At 44.8% G+C, this 18,909-nt stretch overlaps 1 protein-coding gene across 5 annotated transcripts in view; it reads right to left on the bottom strand.

Annotated features, from left to right (window-relative positions):
- Positions 1 to 70: 70 nt before the first annotated feature.
- Ctnnb1 (catenin beta 1) overlaps positions 71 to 18,909 on the bottom strand; it is a 32,683-nt gene continuing 13,844 nt past the window's right edge. For 3 of the 5 annotated variants that reach the window (XM_036191672.1, XM_036191671.1, XM_036191673.1), the window contains 14 exons: positions 11,039 to 11,099; positions 10,453 to 10,680; positions 10,040 to 10,293; positions 9,680 to 9,918; positions 9,395 to 9,596; positions 8,269 to 8,413; positions 5,951 to 6,054; positions 5,535 to 5,873; positions 4,728 to 4,886; positions 3,405 to 3,524; positions 2,931 to 3,081; positions 2,719 to 2,840; positions 1,954 to 2,014; positions 71 to 1,295 (listed from right to left, as the gene is read on the bottom strand). In XM_036191672.1, coding sequence (XP_036047565.1) covers positions 1,087 to 1,295; positions 1,954 to 2,014; positions 2,719 to 2,840; positions 2,931 to 3,081; positions 3,405 to 3,524; positions 4,728 to 4,886; positions 5,535 to 5,873; positions 5,951 to 6,054; positions 8,269 to 8,413; positions 9,395 to 9,596; positions 9,680 to 9,918; positions 10,040 to 10,293; positions 10,453 to 10,680; positions 11,039 to 11,051 — 2,346 coding nt within the window. In that variant the 5' untranslated portion in view covers positions 11,052 to 11,099 and the 3' untranslated portion in view covers positions 71 to 1,086. The remainder of the gene's footprint in view (positions 1,296 to 1,953; positions 2,015 to 2,718; positions 2,841 to 2,930; positions 3,082 to 3,404; positions 3,525 to 4,727; positions 4,887 to 5,534; positions 5,874 to 5,950; positions 6,055 to 8,268; positions 8,414 to 9,394; positions 9,597 to 9,679; positions 9,919 to 10,039; positions 10,294 to 10,452; positions 10,681 to 11,038; positions 11,100 to 18,909) is intronic. The other 2 variants (XM_036191674.1, XM_036191675.1) reach the window with 2 other exon arrangements.

The following is an 18,909-nucleotide window of genomic DNA, read 5'->3' as shown; positions in this document are numbered from 1 at the left end:
CTCAGGGCAGGCTGGATGCCTTCATTACCCTCGCCAACTTCTCATGACAAACAAATAAAGTGACACAAGCGAATGAATTAAAAGTTTAATTCTGAACCATTTTTATAACCATTTTCTCTTGAAGCATTGTATCACAGCAGGTTACAACAACTTTGGGATAAAAGGCAACTGGTAAACTGTCCAAAACAAGGCTCAAATAACACCTCTTACTGATTTACCCTACCGCACGTATCCCCAATAAAGTTTTTGTTCAAAAACATGAAATAGATCCACCTGCTTATTTTAAGCATATTAAAAAGGAAACTAATCGGACCATTTCTATCTGTCTATTTATACAAAAGGCTACACAATGTTACACGTCTCCAGATTACGATTAGCGTGATTATGAATTAGTGTTCTACACCATTACTCAGTTCTTAGAAATCAGAAATTGCTGTAGCAGGTTCACTAGAACATAACACTACGAGACTTAAAACTAACAGTTACTGCAAAAAATAAAAGCTACTTCAAAGCAAGCAAAGTCAGTACCATTACAGATATTAAAAAAAAACAACAACAAAAAAACAAGCAAGGCTAGGGTTTGATAACGCCATCTTGTGATCCATTCTTGTGCATTCTTCACTGCGTGAGTCACTCCCCAAATCCATTTGTATTGTTACTCCTCGACCAAAAAGGACCAGAACAAAAAGTTTACTTCGACTGTTCCCATAGGAAACTCAGCTTGGTTAGTGTGTCAGGCACTTTCTGAGATACCAGCCCACCCCTCGAGCCCTCTCGGCAACTCTACAGGCCAATCCCAATGCAAGTTCAGACAATACAGCTGTATAGAGAGAAAGGCTGCTATTAATGGTGAAAACAGCAAATGTTACTCGTCTGAGTATAACGCTGCAAAAGCCGTGGCAAAAACATCAAAGTGAGAAACTTTCACACATGAACATCTCCTTCCAAGGTATGTATCTGTTTTGTGGCAGATTTACAAACAGGCCTAAAACCATTCCCACCCCACCAAGTCTTTCTGGAGTTCTGTAGGCAGAGTAAAGGATTTCACCCACACTGGCTTTATAAGCTGCTTACCTAAAGGATGATTTACAGGTCAGTATCAAACCAGGCCAGCTGATTGCTGTCACCTGGGGGCAGCCCATCCATGAGGTCCTGGGCATGTCCCAGATCTGGCAGCCCATCAACTGGATAGTCAGCACCAGGGTGGTGGCCACCCATCTCATGCTCCATCATAGGGTCCATTCCCAAGGCATCCTGGCCATATCCACCAGAGTGAAAAGAGCGGTAGCTGGGATCTGGAAGAGTCAGGGTGTCCACAAGACAGGCAAAGGAGAGGCAGGTTAACTGTGGTCAGGATGCCGAGAATGCTGCTTTCTAGTCTCCTCTTCCAAGCAATCACACAACACCAGGCCTCAGCAGCTCCAGAGACTACCACACACATTTGAAGGCAGTTTGCCTTCAAGACAACATTTACTCCCACAGAACATGAGGCAGCTGTCAACTGGGCCTCACTTCCTGAGCATGGCAGTCTCAGGAGACTGAGGAGGCCTACCTGGCAGGCAAACTGCCTATCACAGTTCAGGTGAGAAGCCAGAGAACTCCACAGTTCCTTGGATAAAGCCTCTAGGATAGGGTGATGGCAGCAGCACCTTACCCTGCTCAATCTGGATCACTTTCCAGAAGGGTCTTATGGACCAGCTATGAATCACCCTTCCCTAGACCCTCCCTTCTCCAAGACAAAAGTATGATGATGGGCTGTGTAACCAAAGGAGAAAACCCAGGGGACAGCAAGGGCTGGCAGCATGCCACAGCCAAGCTCCACATGCTCCACTAAAGACACTGCTGCTAACTCTGGAATTTAGGGACCACCTGAGTGTGGCTACCACTTCCTCCAACCCAGGCTCCCTCCCAGATGAGGGGACCAGCCCTGTGGATAAAAGCTTTACAACATACCATCCTGGCGATATCCAAGTGCTTCTCCCTGGGCACCAATGTCCAGTCCAAGATCAGCAGTCTGCATGGGTACAGGGACAGAATATTTCAAAACCACACTTGAGTGTTTATGAACGTAACATCAAAAGACAAAAGAGCTCAAACTGCACATAGCATCAAAATATTCACTAACTGATTCTAAAAGGATACCTCTGTTCGAGAGGCAGAGGTCCAGCAATAAACGCCCAACGGGCAGACTGCTCTGACACAGTGGACAGTGGGAAGTGGTTGGACGAGCATAGCAAAGCTGCCATTACCCAGACAAAGGCATCAGTGGGAGCAGGTTTCAGGATGGGGTGGGTGGGGAAAGTCAAGAACTCAGGTCGGAACATGTTAAGATGCCTGCAAATGCCTACTCAACACCCAGCTCTCACATTGCTGTTTGGAACCTGAGATTGCATTCAGCAAGCACCACTTACTGAGACTATGTATGTACCCTAGTTGGGAACTATGGAGTGTCTAAAATGTACTTCTAGGGAAATTTACCAGAAACCATTCAAAGAATAACTCTATAGAGGATTAAAAACAAAACCAAGGAGAAAATATATGGAAAGCAGACTGTTTAAACAGACTCCCAACCACCTGCTCAGCAGACTACTTTCCTCCCACCCTTGAAGACTTCTATAGCCCCTTCTCGCCTATGTTCCTGTGAGTTATGAGGACAGGGCTTGTTTACAAATACTGCAGAGCCAAATGAATGCACAGGAACAAGCACTGATTGCTCACCTCATTCCAAGCCATCGGCTCTGTCCTGAAGAGGGAACTGGTCAGCTCAACTGAAAGCCGTTTCTTGTAATCCTGTGGCTTGTCCTCAGACATTCGGAATAAAACAGCAGCTGCATAGGTTGCTGGGAAATGAAGAGAGAGTGGCCGCCTTCAGGACAGGTCCAGCACCAGTGCACATGGCAGTTAACAGAGCTGGTGGCTCCTCTACTTACCCACGCCTTCATTCCTGGAGTGGAGTAATTCTGTCAGGGGAGCTGTGGCCCCCTCAGCTTCAATGGCCTCTGCAGCCTCCTTATCCTGAGCAAGTTCACAGAGGACCCCTGCAGCTACTCTTTGGATGTTCTCAATGGGGGAGTAGAGCAACTGCGGAGAAGACAGGAACAAGACCCAGGTAAACCCCACACAAAGCACGGCATGGGCCCAATGTGGAGTGTCAGCAGCACCCACTCAGCTGGGTTAATGTCTGTGTTCACAGGAGAAGGCTGCTCTGCAATAAAGAACTCCCAGGACTGTTCTCAGCCAGGAACCTGTTCTTTGGGGGTGGGGCAGGGGGCGGGAGGAGGGCTGTGCTCTGGCTCTTCCTGAGGCTCTAGGCCCAATGCTCCTAAGAAAGGACTTCTGGTCTGTAATCCTCTCAATTTTTAGGGTCCTAAAGTCTACAAGGCCCTCATCTGAAGTCAACGCACCTGCACAAACAGTGGAATGGTATTGAGTCCTCGGATTACAATCCGGTTGTGAACATCCCGAGCAAGGATGTGAAGCGCTCCGGTACAGCCTTCCACTATCTCCTCCATGCGGACACCCTCCTGGAAGGAGAAAGGCAATTAACAAGCTGGTACTCTCTTCCTCTAGTTCCTGAGCTCTAAGCAGCAGGTGCTATTATTCACTGTCTCCAAAGGTCCTTACAGCTAGCCCAGTGCTCAGGAATGGAGGGTTCCTACACTCTGAATATCATGAAGACTCCTGGTAGCAGGCCTTCTCCGTGCACAGAGCCAGCAGCCCTGTGCTCTATGGCTTCTGTATCTGCAGGTTCAATCAACCATGGATCAAATGCAGCTGTAGAAAGGCCTACATTGTGCCCAGAGCAACCTGCCCGGTCCATTAATCCTCAGCGACTCATTCTTCATTCATGCACCCTACAGGGTTAGTATGACCCAAGGGCAAACATAGGTACGATGTAAATACCAAGAAGTTTTGTGTAAGAGACTTGAGTTTCTGCAGATACAAACCCACAGACATTGAGGGATGGTGTGTGTTCAGCTTTCCCATGCTTCAAATCCCAAAGCCGGCTTTCTCACTGCACAGAAGAGCACCAACCACTCTGGGTAAGCCCCAAGTGAACGTGTGTCATTCTGATGGCTCTTCCCACATGTCCTTCTATTTTTTCACATGTGTCTGGTGAAAACTTTACTCAGCTTTATTCCTACTGCTAAAATTCCAAAGAGCTGCCAGGAGAATGCCCACTGCTTCTATCTCCTGAAACTCTGTGTTAAGTACTTACTCTCTAATCTAGGACTGCATTATGACTCTGCTACTTTGATTCTGTGAAGACAAAGAAATTTCCTCTTAGGCTGTAGGTGGTACCTTAACTATGAGGCCATCCTATGGAGAAGGGCCAGTGAGAGGCACTGGAGAACTCAAACCCACACAACTACCAGCAGCAATGTGGCAGGGTTCCTCCTCTCTGTATTCGAACGTGGGGAAGAACACGACAGAGTTGTATTCAAAAAAGGCCATTCCTACATGAGCACATGTATCTAAGGCCTAATCCCACAACAGCACATTATACTCCATGTTTCCGTTTTAAGGCTGACCAGGGAAGCACCACCAGAGCTTATGCCACACCCCTCTTCTCTGGAAACCACAAATAGGCCAGTTTTTTTCAGTCATTAGTAGCCCTTCAGAAAGGGGTGGGAGGGGTGGGGGGTGGAGACAGCACATGTAGATTATATGCATTCACTCTCACACACCTCCAAATGAACAGCCAAGTACCACGAAGATTTACCTACCACAAACTGCTGCTGTGTTCCACCCATGGAGGTGCGCCGCTGGGTGTCCTGATGGGCTCGAACAAGCAGCTGAACTAGCCGTGGAATAGCACCCTGCTCCCGCAAAGGTGCATGATTTGCTGGGCAAAGGGCAAGGTTTCGAATCAATCCAACAGTCGCCTACACAGAGGGAAAAAGAATTGGAATACAACACAACCAAATCACAAGCAGCATTGTACAGTGATATTTTATTTGTATTGAAATGTGATTTTATTTGTATGTTAATAAAGTTGCCTTGAGGTCAGAGCAAGCCAGAGCAGAAACTGAGCAGTAGTGGGGCACGCCTTTAATCCCAGCACTTGGGAGGCAGAGCTAGGCGGATCTCTGTGTGTTCAAGGACACAGCCAGCATGGCAGACACAGGCCTTTAATCTCAATACCAACCATAGAAGACCTGGAGGTCTGTACAAACAGGCAGTGACGAGGAGGTCATGTGGCTGGGTTTACAACCAATGAGAAAACAGAACAGAAAGTCTATAAATAGACAGGACGCACAGAAGTAGGTCTCTTGCGGAGAGGAAGGACAGCAGAAGCAGTGAAGGGTAAGGTTTTCCGCTCTTGCTCTGACCTCGTGGATTTTAACTCTGCAATCGGTTCTGTGTTTCTTATTTAACAGGCCGGTTACGTCTGCAGCACTGAGCACACAAACACTTGGGAACCCCACCACCCTACTCCTAGCTACCTGTGCCTACAGACAATCCCAAGTTACAAACCCTATGCCCAGCAGTCCAGTCACTTCCCATGCTTTCCCTCTGCTCTGACAGTTTACCTTTATCAGAGGCCAGTGGGATGGTGGGTGCAGGAGTTTAACCACAACAGGTAGTCCATAGTGAAGGCGAACAGCATTCTGGGCCATCTCAGCTTCTTGATGCCGGCTGGTCAGATGACGAAGAGCACAGATGGCAGGCTCAGTAATGTCCTCCCTGTCACCAGCACGAAGGACAGTACGCACAAGAGCCTCTATACCACCCACTTGGCACACCATCATCTTGTTTTTGTAATTATTGCAAGTGAGGTTAGAAAGAATTCCAGCTGCACAGGTGACCACATTTATATCATCTGAACCCAGAAGCTGCACTAGAGTCCCCAGGAGACCTTCCATCCCTTCCTGTGGAGATAAAAACACGCTGAGTTCAGGGCTCACGGAGACCCCAGCACCAAGACAGCAGCGTCTGTAGAACTTACCTGTTTAGTTGCAGCATCTGAGAGATTCCTAAGAGTCCAAAGACAGTTCTGAACAAGTCGCTGACTCGGATCTGTCAGATGAAGTCCTAGTGCCTGCATCCCACCTACAAAATTTGACAAGGAAAGGGCTCTTAGCTAGACATGCCCGTCAGCCCTTACAGAAAGTGTCCCCTGACTGTAAACCCTCCTCCCTAAGGACTTTCTTTTCTTCTTCTGTTTTCTAGAATGTCACACAGCTTTTCCAATCTACCTTGCCAGTGACAACTGTGTCAAACAGCTGCTGTTTCCTCCCATCTTTTCTGTATGGAGATAGTGTTTTGCCATCTCTATCTGTCACCTGTAGGGAACATTCCCACCAACTCCTTCCATTCATTCTGCCACTTCCAGAATAACCATCAGCACCAGGCTCTATTCTGAGCTGGAGACACAGCAGTGCACAGAGGCCATGGCTGGAAGTCACAAACAGTATGCTACAGAGGAAGGCAGTGCAATCCTCAACAGTCATCAAGCCATGTGAGATGACACCAAGTCTTGAAGCACAAATGTAAATTGAAGAGTAAAGACACTCGGGAGTCAGACAAGCGGTAGTTCCAGTCAGTCAGCATTCTTATGCCCGAGTTCAAGGATAGCCTGGGCAACCAGCGATGGCCCAGATAAAAAGGCACTTGAAACACAACCCAAGGTCCACATTGCCCGTTTTGGTCTTTACTCTGACAAGCCCTGCATAGTAACATTTCACGCCCACCACCTTCAACTGAAGAGGAGGAGACAGGTTCTTCCTCTGCCCGTCCTTACACTACACTTGCACTTACTCCGCCATCATGAAGACGGTCCCCCAAAGACTCCCTCCTCACAGCTCACCTTAGCTGCTGGCACTGACCTGGGTTGAGGCTGAGGCTCTGCCTTTGTTGAAAGGCTGACCCCTTTCCCCACTTCTCTCTTCCCATTTATACAACTATTAACTCATGAAGTGCAGCCTGCCCCAGATGCTCATCAGAATAGCTTAGGAGACTTAAGAGACCCAAGCATTCTGACTCAGCAGGTCTGAGTGGTAAAAATCTCACCAGGCTACTCTGAGACACCCCTCTCCCTTCTTGTCATAAACTCAAGCAACTTCTAACTCAGCCTGGTTTTCCCTGTTATTGTAACCCATCCTTCAAGCTGCCTGCTCCCACTGCATTTATACCAACACTCTCTCCCTCTAACTGAGACACAGCCCACACAATACTCCTTTTTCCTACCTGGAGAGCATCTAACCCGCCCATGTCTCACAGGGCAAAGAACAAGGTTGCTGCTGTCCTGCAGTGCATGCAGCACTCCTTTCTTAAGGAGGCCTCCTGCTTCCCCATCCAGTTAATCCAGCCCTCCTCAGTGACTGTCATTGCCATGTACTTATGTCAGAACACACATCCCTGTTCTATTCTGAGACGGCAGTCCTAGAACTCTTGACCCTCTTGCCTACAGCTAAGTGCCGGGACTACAGGCCTGTGCCACCAAGCTCAGTGTCTACCTTTATATAGTGTTCTCATCTCCACAAGACTAAGCACATGAGCCAGCTCTCTACTGCTCTACAAGATACATGGTATACTCAAGATAAACACATCAGAATGACTGGTGTTGGGGGGGTGTGTCTTTAAGGCCTCCGTGCACATGTTTCCGACTACTCCAGCTACCTGTAGACTTTATCAATCTACAAACATATGTTTAATCAAATCTTACAGTGTTTCTAGAAAACCTGGCAGAACTGATATCCCCTTATTCCACAGGAACACAGGCGCACTTATCTCCCAGGCCCATGGTCTCACTGTCACAGCTACCTCAGTAACCCCTCCACATCCCAAATTCTGAAGTGTTCCCAACAAGCAGGAAGGTGGGCAGGCACTGAACACTGTATGATGAATCCTCAGCAATTCTGCACAGTGCTGCCATTATTCGCCTCTTCCACTAGGGTTTGAAGCTGGTTCAGCAGCCTGGGCAGATGCTCTTAGGCACTTACTGAAAGGAAGCCCGAGAGCTCAAACTACTTTCTTGGGCTGAAATAAGAGGCTCAAGTACAAACCACATATTGTCTTTTCTAGTATTACCAGGTACACAATATAAATTATCATACACAAGTTGTCCCATTAAGAGGGAAAAAAAAGCAGGGAATAGCAAGGATCTTTTTTTTTTTTTTTTTTTTTAAATCTTAGAACCTCTGCTCACTGAGAATTAACAACAAATCACAAAAAAAAATCTAGTAATTCAGGGATAAGCAAGTGCATACTAAAAGCATGGACTCCGGTGTTCCACAGGAACAATCCAAGCATGTGTGTACTCACCAGCTTCCACAATGGCTGGCTTATTGCTGGAGCAGACAGACAGCACCTTCAGCACTCTGCTTGTGGTCCATAGAAGCTTCTCATAGGTATAGGTCCTCATTATATTTACTAAGGCTTGGGGTCCACCACTGGCCAGAATGATCAGCTAGAAAGATGTAAAATGTTAGTTATAAAGCTCCAAAGTGCTAGAGAGGAGCCCCATCATGATACCAAGTTACTGTATCACGGCATCTCTCCAATTGGGGGTCCTAGTTATGTGACTACTATGCTACAGTGTTCTGCTCAAGTCCAAGCACACCAACCCTTTCAAGAATACATCAACTCGGGCTGGGGAGATGGCTCAGTAGTTAAGAGCACTGGATGCTCCTCTAGAGGACCTGGGTTCAATTCCCAGTACCCACAACTATCTGTAAGTCCAGTTCCAATGTATCTGACACCTGCCTCCCCCCACCCCCATACATGCAGGCAAAACACCAATGCACATAAAATTAAAAGAAATAAATCATTAGAAAAAGAAATACTTCAGCTCTGGCCACTTCCCCACACTGAACATAAAGGAAAAGATCATGGAAAGCAACCATGTTTGCCTGTAGTAGTAGTAGTGAATGTTCTGTCAGAACAGCCAGTTGAAAATGGGCACTAAGACCCCACAGCCTCTGACCTTGATCTCCCATGTTGTGTACCTTCTGAGACACTGCAGAATGACCATTTACTCCCTCATCCTTCAAGTCCCTTGACCCTCTCCACTAAGCACATCTCGTTTCATGCCTGTACTCCAAGTTACAGCTCCTAGACTTTTGGTGTGCCCAACAAAGCCTCACAAGATCTACCCAGCCAATCTATATACAGCCTTAACCCAAAACTTTACCAAACACTGTGTTTCTTAAACCCCCACCACACCTTCCTCTTTAGGACTTTTATTGCAAGGCTATCTCCTGCCCAAGTGTAATAACTCAGGAGGCCTGCTTCCTGCCCCCTCAGTACACAGCACAGCACTGTACAGAGACTTAATGTTTACACAAACAGGTATGCAGCTGCTCCAGGAAGCACACAAAAGGTAAGGCACACAAGTCTGAGAGTCTGAGATGACTCAGTGGTTCCACGGAAACAGCTTTCATTACTTTACCTTGCTCTCTTGATTGCCGTACGCTAAGATCTGCAGGCAGTCGGTTGTAATAGCCAAGAATTTCACGTTTGTTTTGTTGAGCAGAGCAACCATTTTCTGCAGCCCACCGGCTAGGCGCACTGCCATTTTAGCTCCTTCCTGATGTAGCAGGAGGTTGTGCAGTGTCGTGATGGCGTAGAACAGTACGGAATCCACTGGTGACCTGAGAACAAAGAAGGGAACCTGTCAGCTACAGTGGCACCTTCCACTTCCTACCCTTCTAGTTCCATGACCACACTTTCGTACCCAAGCATCTTCACCAGAGCAGGAATGCCTCCAGATTTAAAGATGGCCAACAAGCCCTCACGATGGTGAGAAAGGTTGTGTAAAGTGCCAGCAGTACAACGAGCCGTCTCTACATCGTTTGTATTCTGCATGGTGCGTACAATAGCAGACACCATCTGAGGAGAGCGCATGATGGCATGTCTGGAAGCTTCCTTTTTGGAAAGCTGATGAACCATAACAGCAGCTTTATTAACTACCACCTAGAGTACAGGGAATGAAGAAGCACCATTAGTTTCCAAATACTGATGTGGGGCAGCCATTGTCATCCCCTTGATAGTTTCCTTCAAAGTAGACTAAAAAGAAAGCTGTGTGACTGCTTACCTGGTCCTCATCATTTAACAGTTTTGTCAGCTCAGGAATTGCACGTGTGGCAAGTTCCGCGTCATCCTGATAGTTAATCAAATTAACAACTGCATGTTTCAGCATCTGTGATGGTTCAGCCAAGCGCTGGACGTTAGTGGGATGAGCAGCATCAAACTGTGTAGAAGGGATCTGCATGCCTTCATCTAGTGTCTCAGGGAACATGGCAGCTCGTACCCTCTGAGCCCGAGTCATGGCGTACTGCCCATCAATATCTGGGAAAGGTAAATCCACATGAGACTTGACTGTCCTGAATGCTAAAAGTGACGCTATACTCCACCTTTCCTCTACTTCTCACTTGTGATCTGTGTCTAAGCCATCACACATCCTTGCTAAGAAATTTAACTATAGCTTTTAAACACAATGCTTTTTACCAGCTACTTGCTCTTGCGTGAAGGACTGCGAAAAGCCTTGCTCCCACTCATATAGGACTTGGGAGGTGTCCACATCTTCTTCCTCAGGATTGCCCTTGCCACTCAGGGAAGGAGCTGTGGTGGTGGCACCAGAATGGATTCCAGAATCCAAGTAAGACTGCTGCTGCCAGTGACTGACAGCAGCTTTTCTGTCTGGCTCCATGGCCATGTCCAACTCCATCAGATCAGCTGTAAAAACAAAACATGTGAGTGCACTGAAAACACTATCTGAATAAAACATCTGGGACAATGGCCCATCATTGAAACACTTTTAGAAAGGCTGCCAAGGAGAGCAGAATGATAGCTAGTATGTGTTTCATGATGGAACAGGGGGCGACCTAATGGCACTCAGGTTCCAGAATCATCCAATCAAACTATATTCCCAAGGGTGGCTTGTTGATTATTTCACTGAGCCAGTAGTCATGAGCGGAAAGAGCAAAAGGTAGGCTGGCAAAGGAAGAGGAACAGGGACTCTACGGCAAACCCATGTAGAAGCCATGAAGTAGCTCCCCACTGCAATAGCCTCAGCTTTATTTGCTTCACAAACCTTGAGTAGCCATTGTCCACACAGGAGTGTCACAGCAGCTGTGCACTAAGCTTCAGATACCCTGGGGGGAAACCAATCAAGTTATTAAAATTTAAGCTTGATTTTAATTCAGATCACTGAGATGCCTGCTATATACCCGTTAGGCTATGCCCTACCAACACAAACCAAAAGCTAGTGCACTATGGGACACACTGGACACAGACTCTCAAAACCACGGCTCCACCACTACTGGCCTTCTGAGCGAAGGTTATATGCCTCAGCAGAAACAGACTGCAGACACACAAGGTGCTGACGGATAATGAAATGTTCACTCTCCAATGAAAGCCAGCAAAGGGACCACTATTCAAACCCCAATTGCTCTGTGAATTCCTGAAAGCTAAAGATGCCTGTCAGGCTGGGCATGGAGGCAGTGGAGTCTAAAAAAAATTAAAAACACACCAATTTTTATGGAACAAATCAGTTGTTATTCCTGATAACATACTGATCAGAATGGTGATTTATGCAATTTAAAAAACAAAATTACTTTTTAAGTCAAAGTTTGAAGCACAAATAGAAATGCACTTATCAGTAAGATTTGTCTAAGTTCAAGCAAAGGCATGGCAACTGGTATGGAGGCCCCTGTGATCAACAGAGTATAACATTTCCCACAGGTAAATTTTAGTCTAAAGTAAGTCTGCATTTTGGTTTTGCTGTACAATATTCTAGGAAAACACCAAAAATAAAATGGAAGCTTAAGGCTCATGGCTTCTAGGTACTCTATGAACAGATTTCCATTTTTAATGTCTGTCCCAAGCAGGTTCATCTTGCACTACAGCTAACATAAGAATACTTACAAATTAACAATGGGTGTATAAAGACACAGATAGGAAGGACCCTTAGGTATGACTGCATTTTCAATTCATGCAAAGGTAATTTTGAATGTTTAATAAGTTGGAAACCTCACACTAATTACGATTTTTTCTCTAAGTAGATAGAGGGAGGCATGTTGACTTCTTCCTGTTTTCTGAGAAACCATTTTACTGTGAAGCCCAAGCTGCACTGGCCTCCTGAGTGTTGGGATCACATCCGCCACATCTGGAGTTGTCACTCACTCACTGAGGCTAAAGCAGGTAAACTCAAGTTGGATGCTTGCTTCAGGCTCCACAGTGCAAACTGACACTTAAAGCTGTGAGGTGAAAGGGACCTCTCCCTCAAGAATCTTGTACCCTGCTGGATGGTGGCAACACACACCTTTAATCCTAGCATTCAGGAGGCAGAGGCAGAGGCAGATGGATCTGAGTTTGAGGCCAGCCTGGTCTACACAGTAAGTTCCAAAATAGCCAGGGCTACACAGAGAAACCCTGTCTTGAAAAACCAAAGGGGAACAAAAAAGGAATCCTGTACCTAAGATGAGGGGCATTGTCATTGATGGGGCATAACCACGTTCCATCTTTAATCAACAGAGAAGTCCACTCCTGATGGAGGGACAGCTGTGGCCTTGCTTTGCTCACCTTAGGTAGTGCTACCATCCCCAGCTCTCAAGAAGGTGCAGCCCTACTGCTGCTTCTCAGGAGACCTGAACCTAGTCTATGCCTAGCTCCTCACCTGGCTAACACAAACAGGCCTGGAGACCGTCAGTGCCACTCCTACATGCTGTGCACCTGCCTGTTTCCTCCTTACGGTACACAGCCCCAACACCCTCTTCCTGGAAAACCTGTGTATATAGCTGACCTGCTGATTTGGAGCATGATTTATAATAATTTTATGGGGAGAAAGTTCATGTTCTAAACTCATAATATCTGCATATGCTGAAGTCCTGAACACAACATAATTTAGCATATAGTGCTAGCACCTAAAAAAGCCATGCAGTATTCATGAAAACATCCTTCCCCCTTATAACCCTGTAGGGTAGAGAACAAACTTTAACCAACCAGTAGAGTAAAAACAGGAGGAAATGGAGCTGTCAGGGTAAGTAGCAACATGCAGGCCAAAGCATTTTCTACAGATAAAACCAAAAATACAGGACTTCTTAGCATTATCCACCCAAGGAAATTGATGCATCCACCCTGCTCTGAAAGGAGTAAAGTGGGGCAGTCTTGTCCCAAAGGAAACTTTTCCTCATCATAGACTTCAGGCCAAGGGCTGGCTCTCTTCCAACACTCCCTGCCAATTATTAAGGGACCAATCTCAAGTTCCCAGTAATCAATGCTTTCTATCTGCCACTGTGGAAGACTCTTCAACATCAAAGGAAAAGCCCACGAAAGCAAACTCAGCAGAACCAGTGTCTTTTAAACGGGGTAAATTGATGCCACAAATATTTTAACCTAGTAACCCCATGAAACTTGAAACAACAACAAAAAAAAATGCAAGTTAAACATTAACCAAAGTTGCAAAACACACTGCATGGAAAGACCTCAAACACAAAAAAAGAAGGGGTTATAGATCCAGGAACCCAGGAATTTCAGAATCACAAAAAATGTCAGGAGAACCTGCCTAGGCTACACGCAATGTCTGTGACCTCTTGACAAGGTAGGTGCACAGGGCTCACAGCCTCTTTTGCATCCCCTCACCCAGTCTAAGGAGTCTATATATACAACTATCTTTGGGTTTGTTTCTTCTTGTTCTTTCTTTCAATGTGTATTTTACTCTTCCAATTATCTGTGAGCACATAGATATCTGATTTTGATCTGTCTATAAATGCCTCTTGTAGAAGTAGTATAGATTTACACTAAAATTATTCTCCAAGTTCCCATCAGGATAAAGTTAATTATTTACCTTGTAATAAATTATTAGTAACTGTGGATGTCGTTGCATAAAGCATATACATTATAAAACCAGTTTTAACACTGACAGTTATCACTTTTCACAAACTGTGTACCAGAACAAATCCAATTAATTGAAGAACGTGCTGCTCTAATTCTAGAATGTCATAACCTTTAGGGTTCATCTTCAGGTTTTAAAGAATTCTTTAGTAAACTGTGTCCATCTGAAACCAGAGGTTCCCACATTTCAGCCACAATTCTAGTTCCCTTTCCGCTTATCCTCTTCAGCTGTATATTCTAACCTGGAATGAAATATCCTGAATTACAGACACACAAATGGCTGAGAAACCAAAAGCAGCCCAGCAAGATCAGACTATTACCAATGACTGAACATCCCTCACCCCAAGCCCAGCTCATACGTTTTTTCTACACAGTGCTGAGACATTTTTCTTTGGCCAGTTCTGTAACGTTTTGGTATTATATAAAATTACTGCTAAGTATTTTTCAAATCAAAACCCCACACGTCATCCGTTATAAAACTATGAACACCTGTACTGCAGTGACTAATCATAGAAGAACTGACTCCTGCCTCCAGTTCTTGAATATTTAGTCCATCCTCGCTTGCTTGTAATACCAGGACACAATAAACATCTTAGCATAGAAGAAATTCTCTTAACTAATTCTAATGACAGAACTCTATGGCACCATGGGTTTTAAAGGATAAAAGAACATCTATGCCTTTGATTAATACTACTGATCATCAATCAACATAGCTCCAAAAACTGACAGAATGTGAGTTAATACCAACCAAGTCCACAGAAGGCACCGTACAAACTGTCCACTTATCAAGGGCTTGTCATGATCAACTGTGATCCCAGCCTGCTCTAGCAGTTTCCCTGCCTACCCATCCCCACCCTGTGGTGCTGCTACAGGGTGTAGTGTAGTCTTTCTGGTTGAAACCTAAACTCTTGTTCTGTCTTGTCTGTGCTACAAGTCTGAGTTGTCAGGTTTTTTTAATGTGGCACTTTATTTTTATGGAACACACATATGCACTACACCTAAGAAGTTCTTTGACTATGCAAATTTAGGACAACTGGTCACATTCTTCAATTTTACAGTTATAACTTTGCATTTATTGTCAGCCTCACTGAGTACAATATAGTACTCATCCTTCAGACCATAAAAAATATTAAAATGGTCTTTCACAGACATCACCAAGAACATGTTATTATAAAAAAGTAGGTATGGGCTAACAAGATGGCTCAGTGGGTCAGTGGCTAACAAGACTGGCAACCTAAGTCCCATCTCCAGGACTCACAAGGTGGAAGGAAAACACCAACTTCCCTAAACAGTCCTCTGATGTCCACCATGTGTGTGCAGGCACACACAACACACACAAGTAAGAAAAACTGCAAACAAACAAACAAAAGCATTCTTTTAAAAACAGACACTAGCACAAGATGAAGCCAGTGAGCATTCCAGCATGGGGGGGCAGAGGCCCCCTGGAGTCCCAGCCCAGAGCTAAGGAGCAGTTGGTGAGTGCTGGGGGGACAGGGACTCTAGTAGTAGGTCAACTGTGTTCCAATGGATGGCCCCACACCCATGAGCCTAAGGGCAGCATAAACTGGAACCTGTGGGATACTAACAAAAAGAAAAGACATAAAGGTGTGGGTGGCTCTGGGGTGGTGGTGGTGGTGGGTAGGCCTGGGAGGAATGAAGGGAAGGACTGTGGGTTGAATATGATCAAGTACATTAAACACATTTATGAAATTCTCAACTAACATACGCAAGTTAACACCCTTTCCCTCCAGCTCATCAGAGCTTTCTAGCATGAGCAGTCATCACACGCAGACTAACAAAGCAGGCTTCATCCACCACACGTGCACACTTACGACTATGTCATGCTTCCAGGGCTTGTGCAGAATGTGGGAAGGCTGCACACAGCTGCTTCAGCGAGGACAGAGATAGGACAGCGCCAACTCTTCAGCAGGTTTTAGGTTTCATTTTAAAAATGAGATACGATAAAACTGTGTCAACTACAAAATGCTTATTAAACCCGAGTGGTGAGTACATGGGTGTGCTTTGTTACAGTATTCTCTATACCTTACATAGAACTAAATAAATAAAAATTATAGCCCACTGTTATTTTGAAACTTAAAAAAAAATCTCTGTACTTCTAAACTTTTAGAATTCTAAAAGTGGAGCCGCCCTAAATGAAAAAATCCAATTCTCTCAATTTCATGAGTGACTGACTACATGTTTAAACTTGAGGACACCTGTCTACACTCCAGAGGCACTTTTATGCTCATTAAGTGGGTTTTATAATCTAATAAGACTGAACAGAAAATTCAGCTGCAACGAAATAAAAAGTGGCCATTACAATTATATGCAAAAATTATTTTGCTTCAGAACAGGAAAAAATGCAATTGTGAATCCATTCACGACAGCATCAAGAGAAAGAAACTGTGCAGACAAGTACACAGAGGTCTGTTTGCGGATTAGAAAAAGTAAGTATGTGCCAGCTCTCTCTAATCTCGTTGATTCAATGTACTCAAAACAAATCCTAGTCTGACTTCTTTATTTAAATAAAAATCACTTTAACTCCTGAAGCTGATTTAGGGAAGCCACTACCAATGCCTGCCCCGCCCTGCTCTATGAGCCTCACTGAGCGCCCACAGTGGGGCAGTTGTGGGGCGTCCTTAGGCTTTACATGCTCACATCTCTGTAGCACTAACAATTTATTCTCATTTTCCTATGGACAAGACTAGCAAAAGCAAACAATGCCCAGACAGAAATGGAAAGCAGGTCTTTCACCACTCAGAAAGAGCTGGATACCTCGACAAGATAGATATTAGAAAAACTGGCTTGTCACCTGCACCTTACAGCATGAAAACCATTTCATCAAACGCCATTAAAAAGTAAAAACCAAACTAAAGCAGTTATAAAGTGTTTTTTAAAATTGAAGTCCTAACAGAAAGCATAAGGGATGTATGCACACCCTCATACATATACGCATTCTGTTAAAATTCTAGGAAGTATACCACTACCTACATGGTAATTTTAAAACAGCATACTGAAAACATGATTAAAGGCAAATATCCACAGCACACAAAGAACAGGAAAAGTGGAGTGAGCTGTAACGAGAGTGAGTCCCACAGCTAAAGCTTTTTGCCTGTCTCAGAGGACCAGTTAGAAAGGTGGACAACAACCACACCTGAGAGAAGCATATAACTCCCACTGTCTTATCATTTAACACCTTGTAAGTTAAAACCTCATTTGTTAATGCTAAAGGACTTATCAGAGGCCTTCCACCTGTACAGTGAAACATAAAAGCTGTAAACTACATTAACAAAACTGACTGAATAATAATCTATATGTTAAATAGACTAGATATTCAACTACCAACAAATTTTAAGTACCTTTTGTTACTGGTGTTACATTATCAGTCTTGGAAGTAAGTCAAGGTCATATAGCTAGGTCAATAACACCTCTATTTCTTTACTAAAGGATGCTTTTAGACAATAATTTTAACCATGTTCCTCCCCTCCCCCAACTTTCTTCCCCACCCAACAAGAGAAGGGAGAACTGAGCAGTGCCATTACAGTGTGGTGTCGGGGAGGCTCTCCAAGGCAAGGCAGAGCACCCCAGAAAAGGACAGGTGCTTCTTAGGAGAGTACACTCGGTATGAAAAAGGAACTAAATGGTGACCAACTGAACACAGGCAGGACTCCGTGAGCAGCCTGGAGATCAATAAAGATGCAGAATAAAATTCAAAGTGAACCAGGAACCTCTGAGCAAGTAGTGTTGAGTTGTGAGGCAGAACTTCCCGAGTGCCTAGGGGCTGGGAGTATGGAGGCCTTGCTGAGCATGTCTCAGGCCTAAGCCAGCCACTCCCTCCACCCCAGAGTTCACATAGTGGAGGGGCTGTAAGATAGAAAAGAAAGCAGGTAGACCAGGAAAGTGGTTATTGTGGCCAGTCTGGATTTCTCATACAACTTACAGTCATTAAAGAGCAAGAGACTATCTCCCAATCTTTTCAACATTATCAAGCATGCAAATGTTTTGCATATAACTTGCAGAACCAACAGACAAATTTAAGACAGTGTCATACATGTGTGCACACAGATACACAGAATGAAATGGTACTTGTCTAAGAATAATTCCTGTTAGCCAAATACTGAGATATGGCATTAAAAGCCTAAAAGCTAAGCAACCTACCAAATGGACCCTAGGCAGATGGGAAAACAATTCTACTATCTTGCTTCAAAAGGCAAAACTGCTAAAAATGAAGTACAAACTGTATTCTCGGGGGGGGGGGGTCCATCTTATTGATATAACCAAGAATGGCCTTGAACTCTGAGTTTCCCAACTAATGAATGACTCCTTTCTGTTCAAATCCTCGTCTGTCTGTAGCCTAGGTCAAGTGCTCAGCCTTGTCAATTCAATCCCACTTTTTGCTTCTCTGGAGTTGCCAATGGTTAAGTCAATGCTGCAGATAAATGTAAGGGTCAGAACTTCAGATAAAGAAATCCTAAGCAACACTAATTTCCTTGACAGTAACTCCAGCTAGTATCTATGGTCCAATGTTTCTCAGTGGTGAATCACTCTATACTCTACTATGTGGCTCGAAACATGCCCAAGAAAGGGAATGCTGCATTTCAAGTTGGCCTCCACATTCACACTGCAGGCAGAGTTAGTGGCAGGACTCCACAAGTAATTTCATGTTTTACTTTCCCTCCCTTAAGAAAAATCTTCCTCACCTGTACAAGTTTCTCTTCCCCATCAAACAAATCAGAACTCTGGCTTTCAAAACTTCAAGGTCTGAACTCAGGGAGCACTGAAACCTCACCATCACTTCCTAACCTAAGTCTGCAAAGTGCTCAGCATATATTAAGCTCAAATCTTTGATGGACTTATCAAAAAATAAAATGTTGCTCTCTCACTACTCAACCCTGCTACGCTGTGAAAGACACTAAGACAACGCCACGCTAAGGAGGTGACTATGCCCTCAGAAAACTTCACTTCTCACCTTCACACTCTCCACGTCACAGGACACTATACTTGGTCTGGTCCCAGTCAACATTGTTCTTCAGCTCCCCTCACAAAACAAGAGTCTGCCAACCCTTCACT

The sequence above is a fragment of the Onychomys torridus genome, chromosome 7 (genome assembly GCF_903995425.1).
Source record: "Onychomys torridus chromosome 7, mOncTor1.1, whole genome shotgun sequence".
Lineage (NCBI taxonomy): Eukaryota > Metazoa > Chordata > Mammalia > Rodentia > Cricetidae > Onychomys > Onychomys torridus.
Note: the sequence above shows the minus strand (reverse complement) of the source record. Positions and strands in the feature narration are given on the sequence as shown.